Below are 24,141 nucleotides of genomic sequence, written 5' to 3' on the forward strand. Positions count from 1 at the left end.
AGGATCCCGGGAATTAAGTGAAACCAAAGGCACGAAGACAGGGAAGAAGGAAGTTGGGACTAGTGCAATTTAACTAGCAGGGAGTTGTGGTTTTGCCAGAAGTTAGAAAGAAGTAGGATGGGAATAATATCCTAATCTTAACCAATAGAAGCTTTAAAAGGGTTTCTGGACAAAGTACTTGCTCAGGAGTTCATTCAGATTATTCTTTATTGCTACTGAACTGGTTCATCATTTCTGTGTGTATTATAGATTCATTCACTGTGGGTGGAATTCAAAACCTTGTACACCTAAACCTCAGCATTTTCAAGATCCAGCACAAGGATTTACTTCCATGAGGCATATTCAAACAGTGCGGAAATCTGAGCTGCTGCACATATGAGCTGAGTTTTGCAACTACAGAAATGTGGAGAACAGAAGAAGCTATGAATTTGGATGTGTAAATTAAATATTCCTAGCAAGAGTATGCATAACAACTCTTCTGATGATAAAATTCTAGCTAGAACCCATTGCAATACAATCCAGTGTACTAGGACATTGCATAAAAACTTAGAGTTATGTTGTCATGGCATTGTGACATGCTGATATTTCATAGTGATTTGAGGATTTATAAATGATCTCCCCAATAAAATTGGAACGATTTCAGACAGTCTGGGAACCCCGTTGCAAGGTCTCCAAGGTTCAGTTCTTTTGGAAATGCAGTTGCCAGTTCTTTTTGGACAGGTTCATACAGAGAATCACACAATGACCATTCTGGAGCTCAGAATACAGTTTGAAAGGGGTGAATCACAAATAGGAGCTATGCATTATATGAACAAGAAAACGAAGTCACATCACAAGTTTTTAGTCACGAAGCTTATTGAATAAAGGAACTTAGCAATGTTATTTCAGTTGAGAGAGGATAGCTTGAAAGATTGCTTCATGCTATACATTGGACATTAAATTATAATAATGAATAGGACTGGTTGATTTTTATTTATAGACATTTCTGTGGTAATCACAAGTGTACTAGAGCACTTAATTTGTTAATAAATCATACCTTTCAACACCATTTAATTTCCATTTATGTTTCCTAGACATCAGCAGCCCGCCACCCCATGCTGCCTGAAAGACAAGATACATAATCTTACAAAGCAGATAGTTTTGTTATTTTTCTGGTGCTTGCATCCATGTGTTCAAGCAAGGTTATGTCTGATCCTTTGCTTGCTGAACCCATATATCTCTAAACACCTCAGATGGAGCTACAGTTTAGGGCCTGGATAATAAACTGTACTAATGGTTTTCATCTCTCTCTCCTGTGGTTTCTTTCAGGAGGCTGTGACTGGAGTTGTGTCAACCTGCATCACTGTCCAGCCCACCCAATTCCTCCTTCACCATGGCCATATACGACAGCAGTATGCTAGGCCAGCCTCAATCTGTGCTGGGGAGACAATAGGTGACTAGAGACACACAGAAGGATAAGTTGGCCTTTTCCCTTTTTGTGACAGTGGTGTTGATAGAGTGGGATGGCAGCCAAGCTGGAGAGATGAGTTTTGCATCTGAGTTCAAACCACTAATGTTTCCTCAAACCTCCTTCTCACCCTCTTTTTTCCTGCTGAGCTCTGGGATTGGAGAGATCATCTGCCAGCATGTGCAGAAGAATGAGGCACAGTGAGGACCTCAATAAAGTAAGCTAATGTTAGTGAATCAGTTTGGCAAGATAGTCTAGCACAGGGATGTGCATACTACAGCCCCTAGGCCGGATCCGGCCCCTCAGAGCTTTGGAGCCAGCCCATGGGATTTCCATGACCCGTGGCGCTGTGGGCCCCGCACTGCTCCTCAAGCGGCCGGCATCACGTCCCTGCAGGCACCACCCCCCGCAGCTCCCATTGGTCTGGAAGGGGGAACTGCGGCCAATGGGAGTTTTGGGGGAGGTATCCACAGGCCAGGGCAGTGTGCAGAGCCCTCTGCCCCTCTTCCCCCAGGGGCTGCAGGGATGTGGTGCCGGTGGATTCTGGGAGTGGAGCAGCGTGGAGCCAGGGCAGGCAGGCAACCTGTCTTAGCTCCGCTGCGCGCCGGTGCCACCCCGGCACCGCTCAAGGTAAGTGGTGCCAGGCTGGAACCCGCACCCTGAACCCTTCCTGCACCCCACACCCCAACTCCCTGCCTTGAGCCCCCTGCCGCACCCCTCCTGTACCCTAGCCCCCTGCCCTAAGCCCCCTGCCACACCCCTCCTGCACCCCAACCCCCTGTCCTGAGCCCCCTGCCACACTCCTCCCTGAACCCCTGCCCTGAGCCCCCTCCTGCACTCCGCACCCCCCTCCTGCATCCCAAACCCCTTCCCTGAGCCCCCTGCCACACTCCTCCTGCACCCCAGCCCCCTTCCCTGAGCCCTCTCGTACACCCTGCACCCCTCCTCTGCTCCAACCCCTTGCCCTGAGCCCATTCCTACACACCTCACCCCCTCCCACATACCGCACTCCCTCCCACACCCCAATCCCCTGCCCCAGCCCTACATTCATGGCCTTGCATGCAATTTCCCCACCCAGATGTGGCCCTCTGGCCAAAAAGTTTGCCTAGTCCTGGTCTAGCAGATGCCTTAGGGACCTCCGAGTTTTAGTAGTCTGGGGGTTACAGCATTAACTGACTGCAAGTTTAGAAACAACTAACAGCCTTTTTCTCACTTGTTTATTTTTAGGGCTGGCTGGAAAACAGAATTCTGTTTCATGAAAAATTTCAAGATTTTTATTCATTCCAAAGCAAAACAAAAATGAGATTTTCAGACATTTTTTGCAAAGAACCCACAGGAGGCCCCCTACCCCGGAATAGCTGAAATAGATGGAGTAGGGACTTGGAGCCATGTCTCTCCCATCCTGGGTGAGTACACTAACCAGCGGGCTATCCTGGGGGGAGGTTTCTCAGTCTCTTTCCAGACCCCTCCCTCAAATTCCTCCGGACAATATTTTCATTGAAACCAGTACGTTTCTGTGAAACATTTCAGCTACAACCCTATGACATTTTTGGACAGAAGAAAAATGTCAAAGATTTTTCAACCAGTTTGATTTATTTTACATCTGCCACAGAAGTAAATGGGGTATGTTATTTTCTCACAATGATGATGTCTAGAGATACAGAGGCTGACGCCAAGATTTTAAAACTAGGATTCCTACAGTGAGTCATTGAAATGCATGTTTAGGCAGCTAAAAATGGCCTGATTTCCAAAGGCGCAGAGCATCAACAGCTCTCAGCAACCTCACCAGGCTTTCCAGGTGCCCAGCCTTTTTTTCAGATCAAAGGAGGGGAGAATTAGGCCCTAGCTCATTAGCTTTCATTAGAGGACCTAGTAAGTTATCATCTGTGGAAAATGACACTGTACATGGATGGATGAATTCAAGTTGGCACACTTTATAATCCAGTCCCTAGAGCAATACAGTACTTACATCCACGTGCATCCAGATTTTGTATTTCTTGCAGATGTCCGCAATAGCTAGGAGTGGATCAAATGCACCATACACTGTAGTTCCTGCAGTGGCACTAACTAGGAAAGGAACAAATCCCTACACAAAGAAGAGAAATATTCCTCAGTGATTATTTGTCAAACAGAGAACCCACCTGAATCTGCAGTAGCTCTATTTTCTTCCAAATAGTCAGGCCATAGTGTAAGTAAAACTTTAATTGCAATAGCCACTGTGCTAATCCGGAATGAATACACAAGTGTCTCCAGGTGACAAACCTGCTTTATGTTGCCAGGCAAAGGAAGCTGCCATTTGGAAATCAAGAGCTTCTTCATGATACTTTTGCTTTTTTTGAGGGTGGGGGGAGTGTTGCTTTTCTCATTTTAGATGTTCATAATATTACAGTTTCTGCCTTTAGGTGGCAGCAAACTTCCAAGGCCAACCCTGTGCCATTTATGTAAATAAAGATACATTAGATGTAAAAGCTTCAGAATGAACATTTCCACACTTACCTGTTTGTTTGAAGTAAAACATGGATACACTGTTATGACATGTAGGACAAATCAAACTATCTTTATGCATCATTGAACAATACATCTTTTTGGCAAATTTGAAGTAGCCTATATTACTTTATATTACTGTTGCATTCAGCACATGCTAGATTCTGTGCATCATGTAGGAAAGCACATTCCCTACCCCAAGAGTCTATGTTGTAAGGTCCTGATCCTGCAAAGGTTTATGCTTACTCTCCACTTTTAGCACATGAGCAGTTCCCCTGAAACCATTGGAACTACTCAAAATGTGTAAAGTTAAGCAAGTGCCTAAGACTTTGCAAGATTGGGGTCTAAAATTTATATATAAAAATTATATAAAAAATACAGGTTTCTTAACATGTAATGAGCAACTGATATTTCTTAAAAGGCCTGAACTTCCCCCCTTCAAAATAGGATATATGCTTAGTAGGTTTTTGGTTGAATGTTTTGTTTTTTGGTTTAGTTTCCCCTTCCCCCTTGGTTTATCTTAGGCAAAGAAGGTTTTACAAAGACCAGTTTTTCTTGTGAATTATGAACTCTGTGTTTTTAAATTATTATTGTACAGCAACTGTTGCTATAGCCACCGTATTAAAATAAGTTATATATTATAATATATATTATATTATATATATATTATATATATTATAATATCATATTTAAGCTTTAAAAAGGGCCTTACATATAAACTGTACCTTGGAGAATATATTTAGTTTTTTGAATTAACTCTTCTTGCTTTTGTGACTGTGATACGATTATTTTCACTTTATTAAAAAAAATCAATCCCCAAAGTCTTTTCATTTAGAGCTAACATTCAGCTAGTGATTGTATCACAGACTGAGGAGGTCTAAATCAGGAGAAGATTATACTATATAGCATAGAAGGAAGACAAATGCCTTGGAAAGGCCATGAAACATCTTTAAACACATCTTTTATTCAGCACTTCTAACCTTCCTCATTATACTGTTGTGTTTCAGATAAGTAAATCATGGTATCATTCCACATTGTCCTGCAAGGGAACATAACACAGAATAGCTCAAATCTCCTCTTATAAAACACCAATCAAATTGACCAAAATGCCACTTGTCTCGTATGCATGGAAGTGGAAAATCCTCCACCATTTCCGAAGGCTCCTGGTAATAGACTTACTTTTTGTTTGGCTTCCATAATTCTTCTTTCAAGGTCGGATGGGATAATTTTCCCTCTGCAGAAAGGATAATGTCATATTAAGGTTCCAGTTTTGAAATCAGCCCCTTTCTATTCACTTTTCCACTTAAATAATCTCAGATAGGGATGAAATCGACCCCTCTGCACCATTTACACTCTCAAAGTAGGCACTTAAATGGTGCCTCGTCCTTGACCTGGCCTTCAGCACAACACTGAATTTCACTGTTAGCTAGTCAGCTGGCACAAGTGTGGTAATAATAGTGGGGAAAAGTCACCTCCATGCCGGTGGTGGTTCAGGACCATGCTGAAGCCCCACTTAGTGCTATATTAAAAGGCAAATCCTGCCCCATAGCTCTTCAGGTTCCAATGTGCGTCTGTAGCCCCACTGAGAAGATCCTGGATGTCCTGCGGGGATTCCCAACTCTGTGGCTGCTATTGGTTGCTGTGTGGCAACCCAACCAGGCCCTCTGTTCAAGCAATGGAGTCTGTGACTCCATCTCCCAAGGGCTTTGAGGATCATTTCCAGGTAGGGTGACCAGATAGCAAATGTGAAAAATCGGGACAGGGGCTGGGGGGTAAGAGGAGCCTATATAAGAAAAAGACCCAAAAATCAGGACTGTCCCTATAAAATCAGGACATCTGGTCACCCTATTTCCAGGGGGCTCTGCACTTGCATAGAGAATCCTTGAATCAACTGCATGACCCCAAACCATGATATCAGCCGACTGCTCCAAAATTAAACTGTTGGGAAGGGAGAAGAAAGTCTTCTGCCTGCTAAGAGCAGCTGGGTCCCTTCCCATTACTTCTCCACACCCACAGGAGAACATGGACTTTTATTTGCAATGGAGAACAAAACAAAGCAGGCCAAATTCATCCTCAATGTAACTCTAGTGGAGTGACACTACGGATGAATTTGCCTCCAAGTGACTGCTCCATAGCTTGATCTGGTTACCTTCCTACCAGCTTTGAGAGGGGCATGAAAAGAAGCAGCTGGTCTGGGCTAAAAGAAAATACATCTTCAAATCCTTCAAATTTAGTGTACATGGTATTTGCAGTAGATTTAGTAGAAGCCATTCACCTGAGATTCAGGCTCAGTGGCATAAGCCCCTCAGGCCAATCTGGAAAGTCTTGTAAATTCATTAGGCTCATGATGAAAACACTATTCATGTTTACATATTAAAATCTGGGGGTTTGGTTGTTTTAGCTGAGATTCGGACTATCCATGGAGAGAAAGAATCCATAAAATCATCAGCATTATGCTAGTCCTTTTTAAAAATTTGGTAAGTTCTTCATTAACTTTGATTAATCACTGGGAACTTACAAAAACAGGCCCACTTCAAGAACCTTTTCAGTCTTTAACAGAGGTGGTAAAAAAAATTCACTGAAAGAAATGGTTTGTCAAAAATAAATATTTTCATGGAAAAAATGTAATGAAATTGTTCTATTTTTTTGTCTAAAAATAAAAATTAACTTTTGGTTTCTAACCAAAAACCAGAATGTTTTACCAAAAATAATTTTAGAAAACCAAAAATTTGCTGGGGTTTGGTTTCATTTACACCAGAAAAATTCAGGGGAATAAAAAAATGAAAATGTCTTAATTTTCAGCAGAAAAAAATAAGTTTGGTATTTTTGATCACTTCTAGTGCTTAATTATGCAGAACAAAGTCAAGAGTTTGACCCAGAAAGAGGCTTTTGGTAAAGATGGGCTTTGCTTTGGCAAAAGATCATGATATTTTGCTTTGCAAATGAAAAATGCTGGACTCAACCCTGGTTTTGTTTTGCGATACCAGTACGGAATATTCTACCCCAGGGGTTCTCAAACTTCATTGCACCACCCCCCCCGTTCTGACAACAAAAATTATGACATGACCCCAGGAGGCAGGACCGAAGCCTGAGCCTGCCTGATCCCTGCCACCCTGGGAGGAAACGGGGTGCAAAGCCAAAGCCCCACTGCCTCAAGGGAGGAGGACAAAGCTGAAGCCTGTAATCTCAGCCCCACTGCCCAAGGATGAAGCCCTCAGGCTTTGGCTTCGGCCCCTGACCCCAGCAAGTCTAAGCCATCCCTGGTGACCTCATTAAAATGGGGTCACGATCCACTTTGGGGTCCTGACCCACAGTTTGAGGGCCGCTGTTCTATCCGTGCCAAAATTCCCCTGCTTATTTGTTATGGTGTCAGACAAAAATAATATTTTCCTCTTCCTCTTAAAACTGCTATTAGGACTATAAGGGGAATAAAATAAGAAGAAACTAAAACCCAGACTTGGAATTCCGGCTCTAAATACAGTATAATAGCATGCTGTTTACCAGCCTTCAGCACTGCCAAATACACGTTGAGGTGCATAGTTAAGGAGACTTCAGTACTGTCAAAATTCATATAAGCTACTGATTAGCTAGCCCCCAGGAGACCCAAACACACATAGGACTGTCCAATAAAATCATCTGCAAACATTGTCAAAATTCACATAGGAACAGGCAGTAAATCAGCCCCCAATATAGCCAAAATATAGGGTGGAGCATGCAAAAAAGTCCCCAGCGAGGCAAAATACAGCAGGCGCCCAGCAAGACAACCTATAGCATTGCCAACCTACATATAAGAGCATGGAGGAAACCAGATGCTATCACTACCAATCCACATAAATGGGCAGTAGGAGCATGTGGAAGACCAGGGCCCAGCATTAGCAAAAATGCATTTTTGCTTTGTTTGGGTGGGCTGATTGCCTGCATGATCTTATAGATTAAAAAACAGTGTAAACCAGCTCCAATACAACAAGAATACAGGCAAATTCTACTGGGTGTTGCTCAGGATGGGGTCTGGTGGGCTCAGGCTAGATAAGCATCCAAAAGCTAAGATGGACCCACAGCCCATACAGTACAAACCCTTCCTTCATAAGAGCCACAGGATCATCCCATAATTCCTGCCTGGTGTATTTTGGGAGAAGGCCTGGTGGCCTGCTATGTTCCTTTGGCATCTTCTGGGAATGGATGAGAAACATGCAGTAACTCTGCCATTTTCTTTAGGAAGAACAGTTTAAAGCATTGTTCTCACTGACTTTCAATTACATTCAATTACTTTGAATCTGCACAGAATTCATACAAGAAGGGCCAGATTCTGAACCCAGTTACATGAATCTGCTCCTTAGTGTCTAGAAAAAGCAAAGGTGTCATTATGAAGCGCTGGTGCATCAGGTGTTTTTTGCTCATTGTTCACACAGTCTTTAATTCTTCTGCAAAGAGTTCTCAATTTTAAGGTTAGAGAGATGAGATTATGAATCAATAGCCAGTGATTACTACTCTAAATTGCTTAAATGGTTTTCTTTTGATGAGAGGAGCAGAACATTTTGATTTACTCTGGCCTTCCATTTAATCTGGATCTGTAAACTAATCAGAAGATTATAACAATGATATTCAATATCTCCTAATGAAAGGCAATTTTTATTGAAAGACTCTCTGTAGAACTGGTGAGAAATTTTCCATTGAAGTTTTTTCTTTCCAACTAGAAAATGCAAGTTCCACAAGAATAGAAATTTCTGTGATAAAATTTTGATTTTTGTCAGAATTTCAGTTGTCTGTCAGGAATTTGGCTTGTTGAACTGAATCAAAATGTTGTGTTTGGGCCCACTTGATATTAATCTGTGTCCACCTGAGGTGGTGTATTGTCCCATAGGATCTGCAGTTTGAGAGCCTCATGTCCTCATTCTCCTCCTTGGTCTGGGTGCCCTGGCAGGACAACAGCTCCCATGATACACCACAGTTGTGTCCTATGGCTTTTCTGCCATGGTGCTTTATGAGAAATGTGGTCCAGCCAGGGAACCTACCTCATAAATGAAAATGGGGGCATGAGAGCCACCGAATTACAACTCCTATGAGTTACTGATGGATATAGTTCCATGTTGAATTGAGTTGAAATAAGACATTTCAGCTCAGTTGGACAAACCAAAATGAAATATTTCTATTTGAGGATATAGAAATATTTAATTTTGAACAAACCAAGGTATTTCACTATTTCTGAACCAGAATTTTAAGAGACTTTCCAGTCCATGAAAAACAAATGTTAAAATATTTCCCATGGAATGAAAATTCTAGTTTTCAACCAGTTCTAGCTATCAGTTGTTGTAGAAGCTGTGATCAAAGGGCCAGTAGAAGTATAAGGGGCCTACTATAATCAAACATTGGCCCCACCCCCTGACCTGCCAGGTGCTGCCCACTTGTCACCCTAAGAACCACCCCCCTGGGGTATTACTTCCGAGAGCAAGATGGACACATGACCAGCTCCAGTCATGATTGATGATTGATGGTAGGCCCCTTATACTACTGCCAGTTCCTTAGTTGGTATAATTGGTTTAAATCTACTGAAGTTAGGGCTATGCTGATTTACACCAGCAGATGATCTGGCCCTACATGCTTTCTCTGCGTTCAGCCATTGCTTGTCCCCTCTCTTAGTGTGGCATTGTAAGGAGGTGTATATGGAATCTGTACTTACCTTTCATCACATCTAATCAGAATCACACTATCTGTGCCAATCCCCAAGGCTGCAGCTCCCTTCTTCACAGAAAAGTGACTCTGAAAAAGCATATTTGTTGTTTTGTATTATTTCTAATTTTTTTTATCCAATTCAATACAAAAAAACCCTGCAGTCTTGAAGTGTCCTTGAAAAACTAACCCCATAGGAGCAATCATTTTATTCATTTGGTTTTTTAGAAACGCATCTCTGTAACTTGAAATTTCACATCAGTACTCCCTCACTATTTGGAGCAAAATTAATAATTCTAAACTGATTTTACTCAAAATATTAAGAACAATATTGTAGCTAATTTCAGAGACAAATTCTGCCCTGGGTGCAAGCTCACAACTTGCACTGAAATCAATGAGAGTTGCCTCTGTGCATTCCTCACTGAATTTGACTTACTGTATTTAGTCCCTTGGCTAAATGGAAGGTCAGTTCATTTAATATGTGGCATCCCAAATAAAGTGCTTCTGTTACATGACCACTGGCCAGATAATATCATAAGCCCAAAGAAAGACCTATAACTGAGGATAGGCAAAGATATGGGGCCTGATTCTGATTTCATGCCAGTGTAAATTAGTTGTAACTGCACTGGAGTAAATTGAGTTACAGTAGTATACAATCAAAATCAGGAATGTTATTCTCACTGCATAGGATAAAAGTGGGAGTTATAAGTTAGGAAAGTAGTTCAATCTAATTTTCCTCAGGAGTCAGGACTTGACTCCTGAATAAATGTTTGTTTGTAATTTGGGATTACAATTTAAGGAATTCAATCACATTTAGTATAATCATAGTGTGATATTATATCAAACGGTACATCCGAGAAACTGGTTTTGATTAACCTAAAACTGATTAATGAGTCAGTCTGAAGCCTTACAGTTTTAACTACAGATCACTAAACATTTCAAAAAGGAGTAAATACAACTTTCCTAGTGGAAATCCTCCATTGAATTCACGATTAGAAGAATTAGTTATGAATCTGTTTGCCACTTGGTCTACATTAACACTTGAATATTGATGGAAGTGATGTGCATATATAACATCATGTACTCATAAGTCCCTAACCCTGCCTAATCAAGCAGAGGGAACATATTTGTATAGTGTACAGCAGCATTAGTGTAGAGCAAAGCATAGAAACAAGGTAAATAAGATACACTAGACTTTATCATGAAGTCATAGATGCTAGAGAAGGAAAAGACACTAGGGCATGTAGTCCATTCCTCCTGCCCTCACAGGATTGCGTGAGTCCAGGGACAGACTACAGAAGAGAATTAATCACTAGCACTGCACAAAGCAATTGTTTGACCTCAGTTGTAATGTATACAGTAGCGTGCCATACAGGAGGATTTGAATACATTGGGAAAACAGGGAGGTGATGAGAAAATTGTTTACTATGATGCCCCATTCAAAGCACTTAAGCACACATACACGCTTAAGTGTTTTGACAAACTGAGGTCTAAATTGACTTAATTTAGAGGAGACAGAGGCAGAAAGGAACCCAGAGGTAATAGTGAGCAGTGCCATGAAAGCAGGACTGCAGTGCCTGGCTGCAGCAAGACGTGGGGTGTTAGAACATAATTGAGGGAAGAAATAACTCTGCCACTATGTAAAATTATCTAATGTCATTTCTCTAATTACAGCAGGAGCAGAAGTGACTATACATAAGGTTGCACAAGGGTTTCCATTTTAAAGTCTTGTTTTTCAGTCACTTAGAACTTTACCATTTCAGCTGAAGTTTTTCGTGCTTAGTTTCTGACCAAAGGTAATTTTTTGTAAAAAAAAGATTTTGAGCAACAAGAAGGTTTGAGCACAAGTGTTGTGCCCTTTCTGAGAGCAAGTTAAAAAAAATCTTGAGACTTTTAACATCTTCAGTAACAAACAGCTGGGGATAGAGACTTGAAATCTGCTCTCATTTAGGAGAAATGCCTTTTCTGGAGAAAAGAAGTTTTGATTTGTCCAAGTTATGAGTCTTTGAAGATTACATGTTGGGCATGTGCAATATATGTGGCAGGGCTTTTATCTTGCTAAGCTTGTGAGGTGGAAATTGGGGATTCACCCTCCGCATGTATGTGGGACTAACAGGTGGGTAAAGAAAAAAATAAAGAAAATGTGTGCTCAGGGCATAACATTTTCCATTTTGAAAAATAAATTGTTTTCTTAATCTTAGGGCTGACCTGTGCATCCTAAACATTCTTTTAACATAGCTATTTCTGGAATAATGTATGTGTATGTTACATTGGGTGACCTAGTAAACTAATGAAAAAGTGCTGATTTTATGAAATAATTGATTTTTTGAAATCCTTAATTTTTTTCTCAGAGTTACATGAATAATTATATCAGTAGTGTCTTATCAGAGTCGTACAACTGGCAGGATTACAACATGGATTTTCTCTTATAGGATAAATAATTTGTTTTCCTTCACCTATAAGACTCCTGGAATCAACAGTCTTTTATTAATTCATTTGTTCTCTCTCCTCTGTCAAATGTAAGGAATTGACTCATTGGATTATACAACTGGGTAGAAAGTGGGCTTGCATTTTCTGAAGACAATTCTAAGCAGAACAGAGATGTGTTTATTGCAAATATTTGTGAAGGATTTAATGAAAAAGATGTTGATAATACTATGAATTGCACTCAAAATGCAATTCTGCAAACTGTCATAGTTAGGCATAACAAAATCACTTTTGAACCAACAAGTACTGAAGTTATAGATGGAGTATGAAAGCAGTTCTCTAGGATGCCTTGTGGCCAGGCGCCTAAACACATCAGCGCCACTCTTTGGTCAGACTTAGCATTGCACAGATTCTGCTCAGAAGGGCAGGACAGTCATCCTGCCCTTCTTGCCTCAATCTCTATAGTCCTATTCCGGGGGCAGGGATGTTAATTTCTGTCCCACTGGGATGTACAGACTCCCCCTATGTTTGGCAGGGATTAGCTGGTCCTCCAGGAACTGGAACCCCCTTTGGCTCTTACATCTCTGTTCAGAGGTAGGTAGGTAGGATCAGTTCTTATCAATTCTCCTGCTGTACCCTGAGCTCCTTCCTACCTCCCTCGGTTCTGTAGGCTTCTGCAGCCTGTGGCTCGGGTCATCCCTTCTTTGGGTTGTTGTCACTCTGGGGCAGCGTCTCACCAGCTTGCTGGCAGAACCTCCTTTCTCTGGACTGCTGGCTCCTCTGGCAGCTGCCTGGCTCCTCTGGCAGCTGCCCCACTCCTCTGCTTCTCAGCTCTTTTATTCTCCGAGCTGCAGTGAGGCTGCCAAACATAACTAGCTGGCAGTTCCTGCATTAATTCCTGGGTTGCCAGTCCACCTGGGGTCTATACAGCTCATGGCAGGCCTATATTCCTAATGATGTAATAATATTTCTTGGTTAAACTAATTGATGAAACTTCCCCTGTGGTATGTGACTGCAATATACCATCACTGCACACTGGTCAGCTATGCCAAAATCATGTATTACATTTTCCAGTCCTGTAATCTGTGCTCTAGGTCCCCAGTTCAGCAAACCATCCCTATTCAGCAAACCACTTAAGTATGTTCTTAAAGTTAAGCATCTGTATAACTCCTATTGACTTTAATGAGACTGAAGTACATGCTTGAAGTTTAGCACATGCTTAAGTGGTCTGATGAATAGTTTGGCTGAATTGGGACCCAGGAACCAAGTGTGTAAATGCTGACTTCAGTGGGAGTTGAAGGTGCTCAGTACCTCCCAAAGGCACTCAGCATCTTCCAGGCTCAGGCCTTAAGTGTTCTAAGAATAGATGTTTGCATGTAATGCAACGCTATACACTGCCATGGTCTGGCTTGTCACAACCACAGCTGAACTGAGTTACGCAAGTCATGCATGTTCTTTCCCACAGTTCTGTCGTCTCTTTCGTGAAAGGGTAAATGGTGTTCGATCCAGTAAACATACCAGAGTTCTGCTCCGCATTGGACCCCTCTCTGTCACAATTCTGTACTCTTTTTCATGCAATCCTTAATGTGCATGTTAAGAAACACACCCGAATGTTCTTCGTTAGGTCAGTAAAGGGTGAGCTTTATTCCTGAAGATTCATGGATCCACTTTTGATTTAGGGCTGGATTGTGGGTGCTTCAGGCACAGCCTCACAAGAGTGGAACAACAAGCTGCTTTCCATCCCTTGTGCAATTGCACAAGTGCACCCATTGCAGGTTCGCAGCAGCCCCTTGGAAGCAGGGAGGAGGTTGTGCCCTGGCTGACCAGAGGAAGCAGTTTCCTCCTTCTGCCCATGTGGCAGGAGCAGCACCGGGAAGGGTTGTTTTCACTGAAGCAGTCTCCCCAGCACCTCTCTTAAGGCAATGCGGTCATGTGCACTCCAGCCATAGAGCCCTGTGATAATGCAGCTGGGAATCCACTAAGAGGCTATTGACACAATGAACCTTAGCACAAAATCCTGAGCACAGGAAGATTCTGTTGATCTTTACACAGATTAGAAGGGAACTGTAAGGGTGTCAAAATACTGGTAGTTCCTTAACAGTTCCTAAAGCCAGCAATTACATTACCAATTTAAGAAAATCTTTGATTTCATCCATCCAGTTATATACCTACATATACGTTACATGTGTGTTATGTGAAAAGACACCTATATGTTATATAATATAATATATCGGTTATATAGGAAAAGGCTAAAGAACTGAAGAAGTGGCATTAAATGTAATTCATTGGCTTTAAAGTCAATGGCATTACAGAAAGGATGAATTTGGCTCCTTGTTCTACACTGGGTAAAATGGAATTGCTCCCGTAACTCTTCTATCTAGTAGAAAATAAAATCTTTCGGAATGCCATAAAAGAGGGAACATTGACTTGTGTGGATTACCACTAGGAAGAAAATTAAGCCCATATGCTCAAAAGCAACCTCTGGAATATAGCCAAGCCTAGCTGTCCCTTTTTCAAGGCTGACAGCGCAAGTGAAACTGAACCTAGAAAAGTGTATGCAGCTCTGGGCATCTCACTTGTCTGAAAGTTGCTTACAAATTGAAGGGACTTCAGAGATAAGGAACAAAAGTGCTTTAGGGATAAACAGTGTGTGTGTGGGGGGGAAATCAGGCTAGAGGCTTATACACAAAAATGCAACTGCAATTAAACTTCCAAATCCTCATTTGTATATGCAGTTGCTCAATTTGTATATACAAATATAAGTGCACAATTGCTGTTTCATTCTTGTTGGTCTACTAGTGTTTGAAGGAACTGTTTTGGATGCTCTAATTAGAAGTGATGGGATGAAAATGAGCAAAGAGAAAGCTAGTCAGAGTATTAGGAAAACTTTCCTAACAATGAAGACTACTGATCTACAGACTAATCTCCCCAGGGAAGGGGTGGAAGCTTGGTCACTTGGGTAAATTAAAACTAAACTGCTCAAAGCACTCAAGAATATAGTGGACAGATCGGTTTGGGGGAACAGTCCTGCTTTGACAGAGGGGTGAACAAGATAACCAAAAGGTTAAACATATTTAGTTGGCAGGGGCAGAACCCGGTCGGTGAGAAATTAAGTCTCATTATGTTAGCATTGAGTTAGAGTGTTGTTGGGTTCTGTGTGGCCATGAAGGGAAAAGGGAGTGAGCCCCACCCCTATCCATGTGGTAATGGAGAAGCTATCCAGATCTTGGGTTCTGTCATGGGCTGGGGAGAGCAGGGGCTGAAGGCCTGATACGCCCCTCTGAGAAAATATGAGTTAGGAAGGTGGTGAAGAGAGAGTGCTTTCACCCTCCCTATACCCCTGGGCAGTGGAGCTGGCTGGACATGAGGTGAGGAAGTGTGCTGTATCCGGGAATGGGCTGACAGAGCACACTGCTCACTTTGGCGTGACACCCCATTAACAGGAAGAAAAGCCCTGCCTTCCAGAAAGTGTTATGGAGGGAAACAAAGATAACCCCAGGCCTGAAGAACTGAGGTTACAAGGAAAAACTGAAGAAGCTGAAGTTATTTCTCCCAGGTGACCGACTTTGAGATAGCTTCACCCGGGATTCCAGATGTATGAGATACTTATGTTTTATGCCAGCAAGGGATTAAAGCTGAGCGAAGAAGGGTTCAAGAGAAACCTAGATTTGTTTCTTGAAAGGGAAGCATTTTAAATGTAATGGTGAAAAGCAGGAAGGGTAAAGTACTATTAATGCTAAGTTATTAGGGTAGATTATTACCCAACGTAAAATGGGCTTGTTCAGCTAGGAGATTCTTTCCTCTTTCTAACATTTCTTAGGCTGTTTGGAATAACTTTGTTTGTCTCCATCATCTTTTGTGCCCTTTTTTTTTATATTGAACTTTGTAGTGTGGGAAGCACGATACAAATTTATTACAGGGCCGTTAATGAGAGAATCAGGCCTTTCCAAAAAATGAAGAATTGAAATCATTCTGCTAATTAGATTTAAAGGTACATTAACAATTTTGGTGACACTTAACTATATGGTGACCTATTCTTATCTTACATGATCTCTGCTTTAATATATAGATGATTATGACATTAAATCTTCTGGCATATTTTATGGCTTAATAAATCATTACCTCCTAATTAGGGATGTCCGAAACAGAAGAAAAAAAAACTTATAATGTTGTGATCCCCAGTGCTCATGTCTATTCTAGTTAGGGGGAAATTCATAAATAAGCTTTGTGAAGGGAATTAACTGGGTGGGGAATTAACTGCCAGACTCTGGGCAGGCTGAACAGCCTATCAGATAGAAGAGTGTCATTGTCCCTCTGTGATCTCTACGTAGAGACTCTGGGATGTGGCTCCTGTGTAAGTGTGGGGCCTCATCCCCTACAATTTCTCCACCTTAGCCTATTTGCTGGAGACACCCTACATGGCACAAAGGGTATGAAGACGCTGCCCTCTGCAGTTCCACCCAGGGTTTAAATGGTGTGGAGGGCCCTACGTGGGCTCTCTGCACCAGGGTGACTCACTGTAAATGTCTAATAGTAACCCGTAGCATTTATTGCAATTATCTATCGAAATGGAATCCTCCCAGTGTATGTGCATGCTGGGTATAGTCACGTAAATGTTCTAAACACGCTGAAGTCAGATATGTGTCTTTGTGTGGTGTTATATTTGCTGCTGCTAGAAGGTTAGCAGGTATTTTGTTAACGTTAGGGGAGAATAAGTTGTCATAATTCTGTGTCTCTGCCTGACATGCAAATGTTTCTACCGTTTACATTTCAAACAATTTATTTGCACACAGCCTTCCTCATGCAACAAAGTCCAAGGCTTTGGTTTACTTGTGGAATGCCCCAAGAGAAAAATTGTACAGGTCTTAAAATGAAACCAAGCAATCAAAGCTGAAGCTGTTGGCAGGAAGGCCCCAATCCTGCAATGTGATCTGAGTATGAGCGGATTCCTATGTCCATATGGAGCCCTGTTTACTTCAGTTGGACTCTGTGCTGGTATACGATGTAAATCCATTGATTTAAATGGAGTTATTCCTCAGTCAAGCCCACCAACTTTTCGAATCCTTGTGTATGAGGTAATCAAAAAAGAAATGCCAGTCAGAGAGTTAAAATGATCTCAATTTCTATGTTGGGAACAAAGCTACTTTTCTTTAGCTGGTGGAAAATAGAACCTCTGCCCGTTTCCTCTGCATGATTAGAGGAGTCACTACTCTGCCACGGATTTAGTGGAGAAACTATCCCTGTTAGGAATAACTTCATACTGTAGGGCACCAAATGAAAACCCTAGTCTCCAGTATCCTCAAATCTCTCCCTAAAAACACCATCATGTACATGTTACCTCTGGGAGCCTCATCTTGGGGGGCAGGGCCTGGAAAACTATCTCCTAGGCAGAGCTGGGTGAAGAACAACAATTCCATTTCATGACAATATTTGAGATTTGGACATTTGTTTTCATTACACTGGAATGAAACCAAAGCTTTTAGAATGTTTTTGTGAAACAAAATTGTATCAAAATGTCCATTTTTGGATCAAAAAGGTGGAAGTGACCATTTTGCACCTCTGGCAAAAGCTTTGTCAAAATTGCTAGAATGCTGCCAAGTGTTTCAGCTTTGATAAGGCATCATTTTTCAGCACAAAAAAAAAAGCATTTAGTAGAAAATGTTTTGAACAGCTCCATCCCTAGGGTTTTCATTACAGTGCGAACTTTGGTCCTCATTACAATTAATGGATGTAATTAGGGCTATAACCACATGGGTTGCTCCCAAGTATGTGACAGAAAATTCCATGACTCCTACAAACCTACAAATTTGACTATTTGGAGCACGAGGTGAGCTCTGCCCCCATGCAATAGGTGTTTATCTTTAGCATCTGATTTCTTTATCCTTCTACTATTTGGTTGAATAATGGGAAATACCATTAACTTGGGTTTTTTTCGCTGTAACTTTTTATTTTTTTGTATTCAGAGCCCAGTGATTTCAGATCAAAAGTTTTGCATTTAAACGTGTGTAACTGAAAAGTGAATTTGGCCCAAAGTTACAGTATAAGGTGCAACTGCGAGGCAATACGGACCCATGTGCAAAATGAGAACAGTAACAATTTGCTTTGGAGTGTGCACCAAATATACACCTGGGACCAGATCTACAGGACCAGGCATTTGATGTCCAGTTCAGCTTAGAGCGGGTTGGGGGATGGGAAGAACCTGATCCTGAGGTGACAGTCCAGTCCCAAGGAGCAATTTCTAGAAACCACAGGGCTACTCTATGTTGTGCCAAATGGCAAGGACCCAGGGGATTGTTCTGGCACATGGGAATTGATGCAGCACAAAGGTGTTCTGGGCATCCCCCCTTCCCTTAGCCTATGCAATGCTCCCTATACTATGTAAGGAAACACCTTAGCTAACACTTAAAGCAGTGTTCAGTCTGCTCTTCATTGCCAGAACAGCCCAAAGCAGACGTAATGGGACCAAGGAAGTGGCTCCAAGTCTTGGACTTTCATTGGGTTTTCAAAGTTATATAAAATGGAATATAATGGGTGACAGCCATGAGTTTTACCTATGAAGGATCCGTTTACAAAGTCTGCTCTCTCTGACACCAGACTCAAACCAGCATCATTGACTTGAAGGGAGTTACTCCGCATCTAGCGCAAATGAGATCAGCATTTGGCTCTAGAAAGCTGGGCCAGTACACATATAACATTACATTTAGCCCTAGTGTAAGCAAGTGCATCTTAATGGAGCTATACCAGGGCTGAATTTGACCCATAGAGTTGTAGGTTAGCTATAGCAGTGTCCTAAATGGTGGGCTGGAATAGAAGTGATGCAGAGTCAGAGGCACATCATAATATTGTACAGAATACAAAGGCTCTTCTAACTGAAGCATACACTAGATGGCTGAACATTCATTGGCTCAAGGGGCCAGACTGTGATTTCAGTGTAAATGTGGAGTAACTCCAAGAATGTAGCAATGGAGGGATTCCAAATTTACATAGCTGAAAATGAGAACGGATTCTGATATTGTGCTGATATTATTGTCTTGGATTTGCTCCTGTTGGATTTTTACTTTTCCCCTGACACACCATCTTTATTCACCTAAAGATATGCAGCAATTTTACACCTGGGTTCACTGTTCCATCATAAACACAAAGAGAGGCTGATAATGCAAAGTGTATGGAATGCTCGCCTTGTAGTAACACTGCTTGGTAATGGCATGTTGCTGAATCAGAGAGAAGCTAACATCAGGTTGAATCGTATTACATGGACAAGAAGGCCAGTTGGGTGTGCTAACTGACATCCAAAAATCCCCCTGTCAGTTCTGATTCTGAACAACACTTCTATTCTAAATAGGATTATGCTGCTGGGACTATGACATTTCTGGAACAGTTTCTATTATACTTTAAAATAAATAAATAAAGCACCCAAACCTGCAAGCTTTGTGTAAGGGTTAGAGGACACAAATAACTCAGTTTCGTCAAGCAATATCCTAAAGGGCCTACATACTATTGGATATTCTGTGGGAAACTATAGTTCACAGGGTAGTTTGATCCCTGGAAACTGGGATTCTGCATTGTTATCAGTGTTTTTGCAGCTGTTTTGTGGAAGGGGCAATAACTGTAATTTAATACCATTTAATGAATATAAGTATCAGGTCTCAGGGATTGTATTACATACTGTGGCCTTGACAACACACTTGACTTTGAAATACATTTTAGTCACTTTAAGTAGCAATATTCCTGCCCCTTAGCATGAAATCTCAATGATGTTAAGACTCATTTCATTATTTTCAGAATGATAGTAAGATTTGATTCGTTGTGCACTGTTCCAGTTCTATGAACTATTGTTAGATTACATAGTGACCAGAGGGAAATATTATTTTAAACAACCTTGTTTGTAAGCATTTGCAGGGTTTCTGGTCTTCTATTGATTATGTATCCGGTACCGCATGACCTTTTTGGATAGTCATTATTATTTTATGGATTATTTTTCTCTCTGATTGCTGTGGGGCCAAATTCTTAGCCCAGCTGCTCTGAAGTGTGGAACCTGCAGGACTGTCTAGTCTCTGCAGACACGGGAGCGAACACAGATCCTGAAAGGGACCTTCCCTGCAGACACCCATATAGTAGCTTTGAGGCCACTTAACCTTCATCCTTCCCAGCCATGGACACCCCAACTTTGACCGTTCACATTGCCACATATGGCAGTGAGGTCTTTGAGGATGCTGCCTGGGGAGGCACTGAGCATGTGCAGTGCCTCTGCTGATGCTCTAGCAGGCAAAGGTTCCTCCTTGGCTGAAAGCAGTCAGCTGGAGGGAAATTTAGAGGGGGAGCATGAAGCCTGGCCCTGTTTTCTCTTTCCACCCTCTTCCCCTACATGGGGAGGGTAATACAGCCCTAAAGCCAAGCAAATTCCACCATGGGAAGAGACTGGAGTGGGAGACTCACTACATCTCCCACTCATTGGGCAGTTGTGTTCCCCCCACCCCCACACACTATCCTATGCGTGAAGCCACCTCCCCTCATCCTAGCACTGGTCAGCTAAGTGCACAGCCAGTTTATTCAAGTGTCTAGGGCATATGAAACCCTTATTGCCAAAGAAGCTGGACTCAGGGTTTGGTTCATGGTGATAAATCAATGATAAAGTCAACCTACCCCCCATATTCAGCAGCAAGCATAGATCTGATATTTATTCTACTGCTTGTATAGCATTTAAATATTACTGTCTTCATGTATGTTATCAGATTGTTATTAAATTACAGTAGGAACAGTGTCAGCTACTGATGTTTGGATTTACAGAGATTTGCTATTTCCATTAGAGCGATATAAACAGAGAAATCACTGCCAGAGGGTTACAGAGCCTGATTTGGAGCTCTCTCACACTGGATTTCACACTAAGATTTACACAGATCTAAGTGAAAGCCAGAAAGACACAGTGATTTATAGACCTTGCTTTAGAATATCATGCATTTCAGCATCAAGCATCCAGTATATCCCTTCATGTAACAAGAAACCACCCCCTTTTTATTCCCAGTGAGAGTATAACAGAAATGAAGCCAGGTAGCTACAAATCCCTTGCTCAGGTATTCTTTCTGTCCTGGTTTAATTAACAAAAGCAAGTTTAATAAACTGGATAAAATAGAAACACATACATGCTCTGAGGTGAAGGCAACCAGCCTGGGAATAGCTGCCATTCCTTTCTCTTTGACTTCTGGGAACATCTTGAAACGTGCAATCAACATAGCATACATGTTAGATATGGCACCACCTGGAGTCCACAGTAATACACTGTTATTTTTTCTATGCATTATTAACATCATTTTAGTACAAACTACACTCTTGTTACAGTTTTTCCAACTCAAGTTCATAGGCAAGGGTACGTGAATGGTTCTTGCTCATTGTTCCTCTAATCAGGGGTTGGGGGGCAGGAGAGGATAGACCAAATGGATCTATTAACACCCCTCCCATGCCCCAAGGCAAGGACGCATGTGAAAAGTTAAGGTGGCCAGAATGGGGTTCATGGGGTTTCTGCCCTCTCCCCATTCCTGGATGCCACTTCCCCACATTCCCCAAACATATCCTTCTCTGTCCTAAGAACAATCGCACATGCTCCTAATTTGTATTCTTATGTGATGCTCTGACCCCATGTGTGAGAAGGCAAAGGGCCTCTTTCAACATGTAAACCACCACAGGGAAAATTGCCATGTGGCACATGAGTGACATACTCTCTGCCCTCAAAGACTCCAGCATCTGTCCCAAATCTGGTGTCCTGGATATACCACCAGGTCAAAGCATTAGGGCAACCAGAAAAAAAAAAAAAAAGGACATCAGTCCAACAATTGTTCCTTTTATTTTAAAATCTATTATCAACCCTGCCCTGCAGTGGGGTTGGGAGATGGGGAAGGATTAAATTTCTCTAACAATAGTGTATCAAAATCACTTTCATACATTGATTAAAAATATCAGTTTCAAGTGTCAGATTGATTCACCTAGTCTAGACCTGTACTATGTTTTGATCTATATAATTCAGCTGCTAATACTTAAATTAAACAATTTAGACACAAAAAACACAGTAAAAGGGTGCTCTGAAGTTTCTTTCCTTTTTAAAAGCTCGGTAAAATGGACCTGAGGTTCAGCAATCAATAAGATCAGTAAGATCTGGATATAGCCTAGCAACCCATTGTTTCTATGGGATATAAAGCACCCCGGGTGCAGGTTTTACAATAATTCTGTATCTGCTTAATTGTTATGTGTTAGGTTTAAAAATGGTGGACCAGATTGTAAGCAAGTATAAATCAGTGTTATTCCATTGACGTCAGTGGAGTTACATCACATTACACCAGCTGAGGCTCTGGTCTGGTAAATTTTGCATTGTTTTGGCTTTTTCTTTTTGTTACAGTGAACATGGAGTAATGTATACTATTCCACTGTATGCCAAGAATGGTGCTTGTATCTCCCTTTCTAACTGGTACTCTGGTTCAGGGTTTTTCTTTAAATTAAGACTAATCTTCAGTCTTTATAAGCAGTGAATTTCATTCTGATCTCTCTTGCACTGATGTAAATTAAGATTAGCTCCACTGAAGTCAATGGAGTTGCACCAGTGTAAAACTGGTGTGAGAGCAGAAGCAGGCTTGCAAGTGATTTATTCTTCACAACTCCTTGTGAGGTGTGTAGGTATTTTAATGCTTATTGCTACAAATGAAGAAATTGAAGCAGTGAGGTTAAGGCCAAATTTACATCCCTAAAGTATTCAGTTGCCTAACTGTAGAATTAGATGCCTAAATTAAGGCATCTGAGTTTTTGAAATTTTGTCTAAATGACTTGTGTAAGGCAACAAATGGAATTAGTGTCAACACCAAGTTTAGAATGTAGGAGTTCCTACATCAATGGACTGTTTCTATCACTCCATTAATTGTTTAGCCATTTAGAATTACATTTATTAATGGGCCTCAACCTAGGCTCTCATTTTTACAGACACATTTTTATGCCCATAATTAATTGTGGGTGCCAAAGACACCTGCAAAAGTACAGGTCAAAATCAGGTCTGTATACGGTCAATTGCAGAGAATGGATAGAGTTAGAGATTTTTCTTCACAGCACTGAGAGCTTTATATAAAGACTATTCTTTCATTTGGAGATGCAGGGATTAGAACTAAAAGGGAATGGTACAGTACCCTGACATAGAGAAAAAGACAAAGATGGTTTTGACTATTGCCAAAACAAGCAGATCTGGCACAGTAGCTACTGCTTCTTAAGAAGTGTGAATTACAGTATAAACAAGTAATCTGCTCTGATCAGAAATCATATATGAATGATACAGGACTACATTCCAGATGACCAGTGTGTATATGTGCACTCCATAAAACCAGTGATTGTGGAGCCCCTACACACAACTCCTCCGTTTCCCCTGAAGCTAGCTTCTCTTCTGCACAGGGAAGGAAGATTCCTATTCTGAACATAGGAGAGCTATACATAGGGATGCTGCCTCATTTCTGTGGCTCAATGGCATATTTACCAAATTTGACCCATCTGGTGAAATCCTGGCCCCACTGAAATCAATGACAACACTTCCACTGACTTCAACAGGGCCAGGTTTTCTCCCATTGGGTGTATGTTTTGTGGGTCACTCCACCTCATATAACCACCTACCAGACTTCATAACTGAAACAGGCCCTCTACCTAAATGTGCCACTCTTTTAATCTAGCAATAAGGATATGCCTAATTACCATCCACATCAGTACTGCCCTGTCCACTGGCTTGTACTGTCCAAGCAGTGTTGCTATTAATCCTCTTTTCTGTACTAGGTTTCTTTGCACTCCAACAGGGCTGCTCCATCATGTAGTTTGAACAATTAAAGTCTTTAGACTCTATAAAGTTGTTTTATTAGTTGTGATTAAAAGCTTGGTGGGAAACGGTTTTCCCACCCCACAAGAATTTCTGAGATTTCAAAAAATTTTCCATCCAGAATCAGGAAAAAAAGAAAAAAAAAAGGTGAAATCTTAAAACATTTTGAGATCAGATCATCTGAAAAAAAATTAGATCGGATCAACTGAAATTTTTCTTTTCAGTTTTGACCTTTTACATTTTAATTTTTTTAATGTAAATTAACTAAAGTTTTAAAACAAAA

General features: G+C 41.4%; 1 protein-coding gene across 2 annotated transcripts in view; it reads right to left on the minus strand.

Moving 5' to 3' along the window:
- Positions 1–24,141, minus strand: part of GAD2 (glutamate decarboxylase 2) — a 56,322-nt gene that overhangs the window by 18,255 nt on the left and 13,926 nt on the right. For both annotated transcript variants that reach the window (XM_039523758.1, XM_039523759.1), the window contains exons 7-11: positions 21,166–21,281; positions 9,609–9,688; positions 5,111–5,165; positions 3,417–3,533; positions 1,037–1,101 (exon numbers count right to left, since the gene is read on the minus strand). In XM_039523758.1, the coding sequence (XP_039379692.1) occupies positions 1,037–1,101; positions 3,417–3,533; positions 5,111–5,165; positions 9,609–9,688; positions 21,166–21,281 (433 nt within the window). The remainder of the gene's footprint in view (positions 1–1,036; positions 1,102–3,416; positions 3,534–5,110; positions 5,166–9,608; positions 9,689–21,165; positions 21,282–24,141) is intronic.

Source organism: Mauremys reevesii, linkage group 2 (genome assembly GCF_016161935.1).
Source record: "Mauremys reevesii isolate NIE-2019 linkage group 2, ASM1616193v1, whole genome shotgun sequence".
In the NCBI taxonomy this organism is placed as follows: Eukaryota; Metazoa; Chordata; order Testudines; family Geoemydidae; genus Mauremys; species Mauremys reevesii.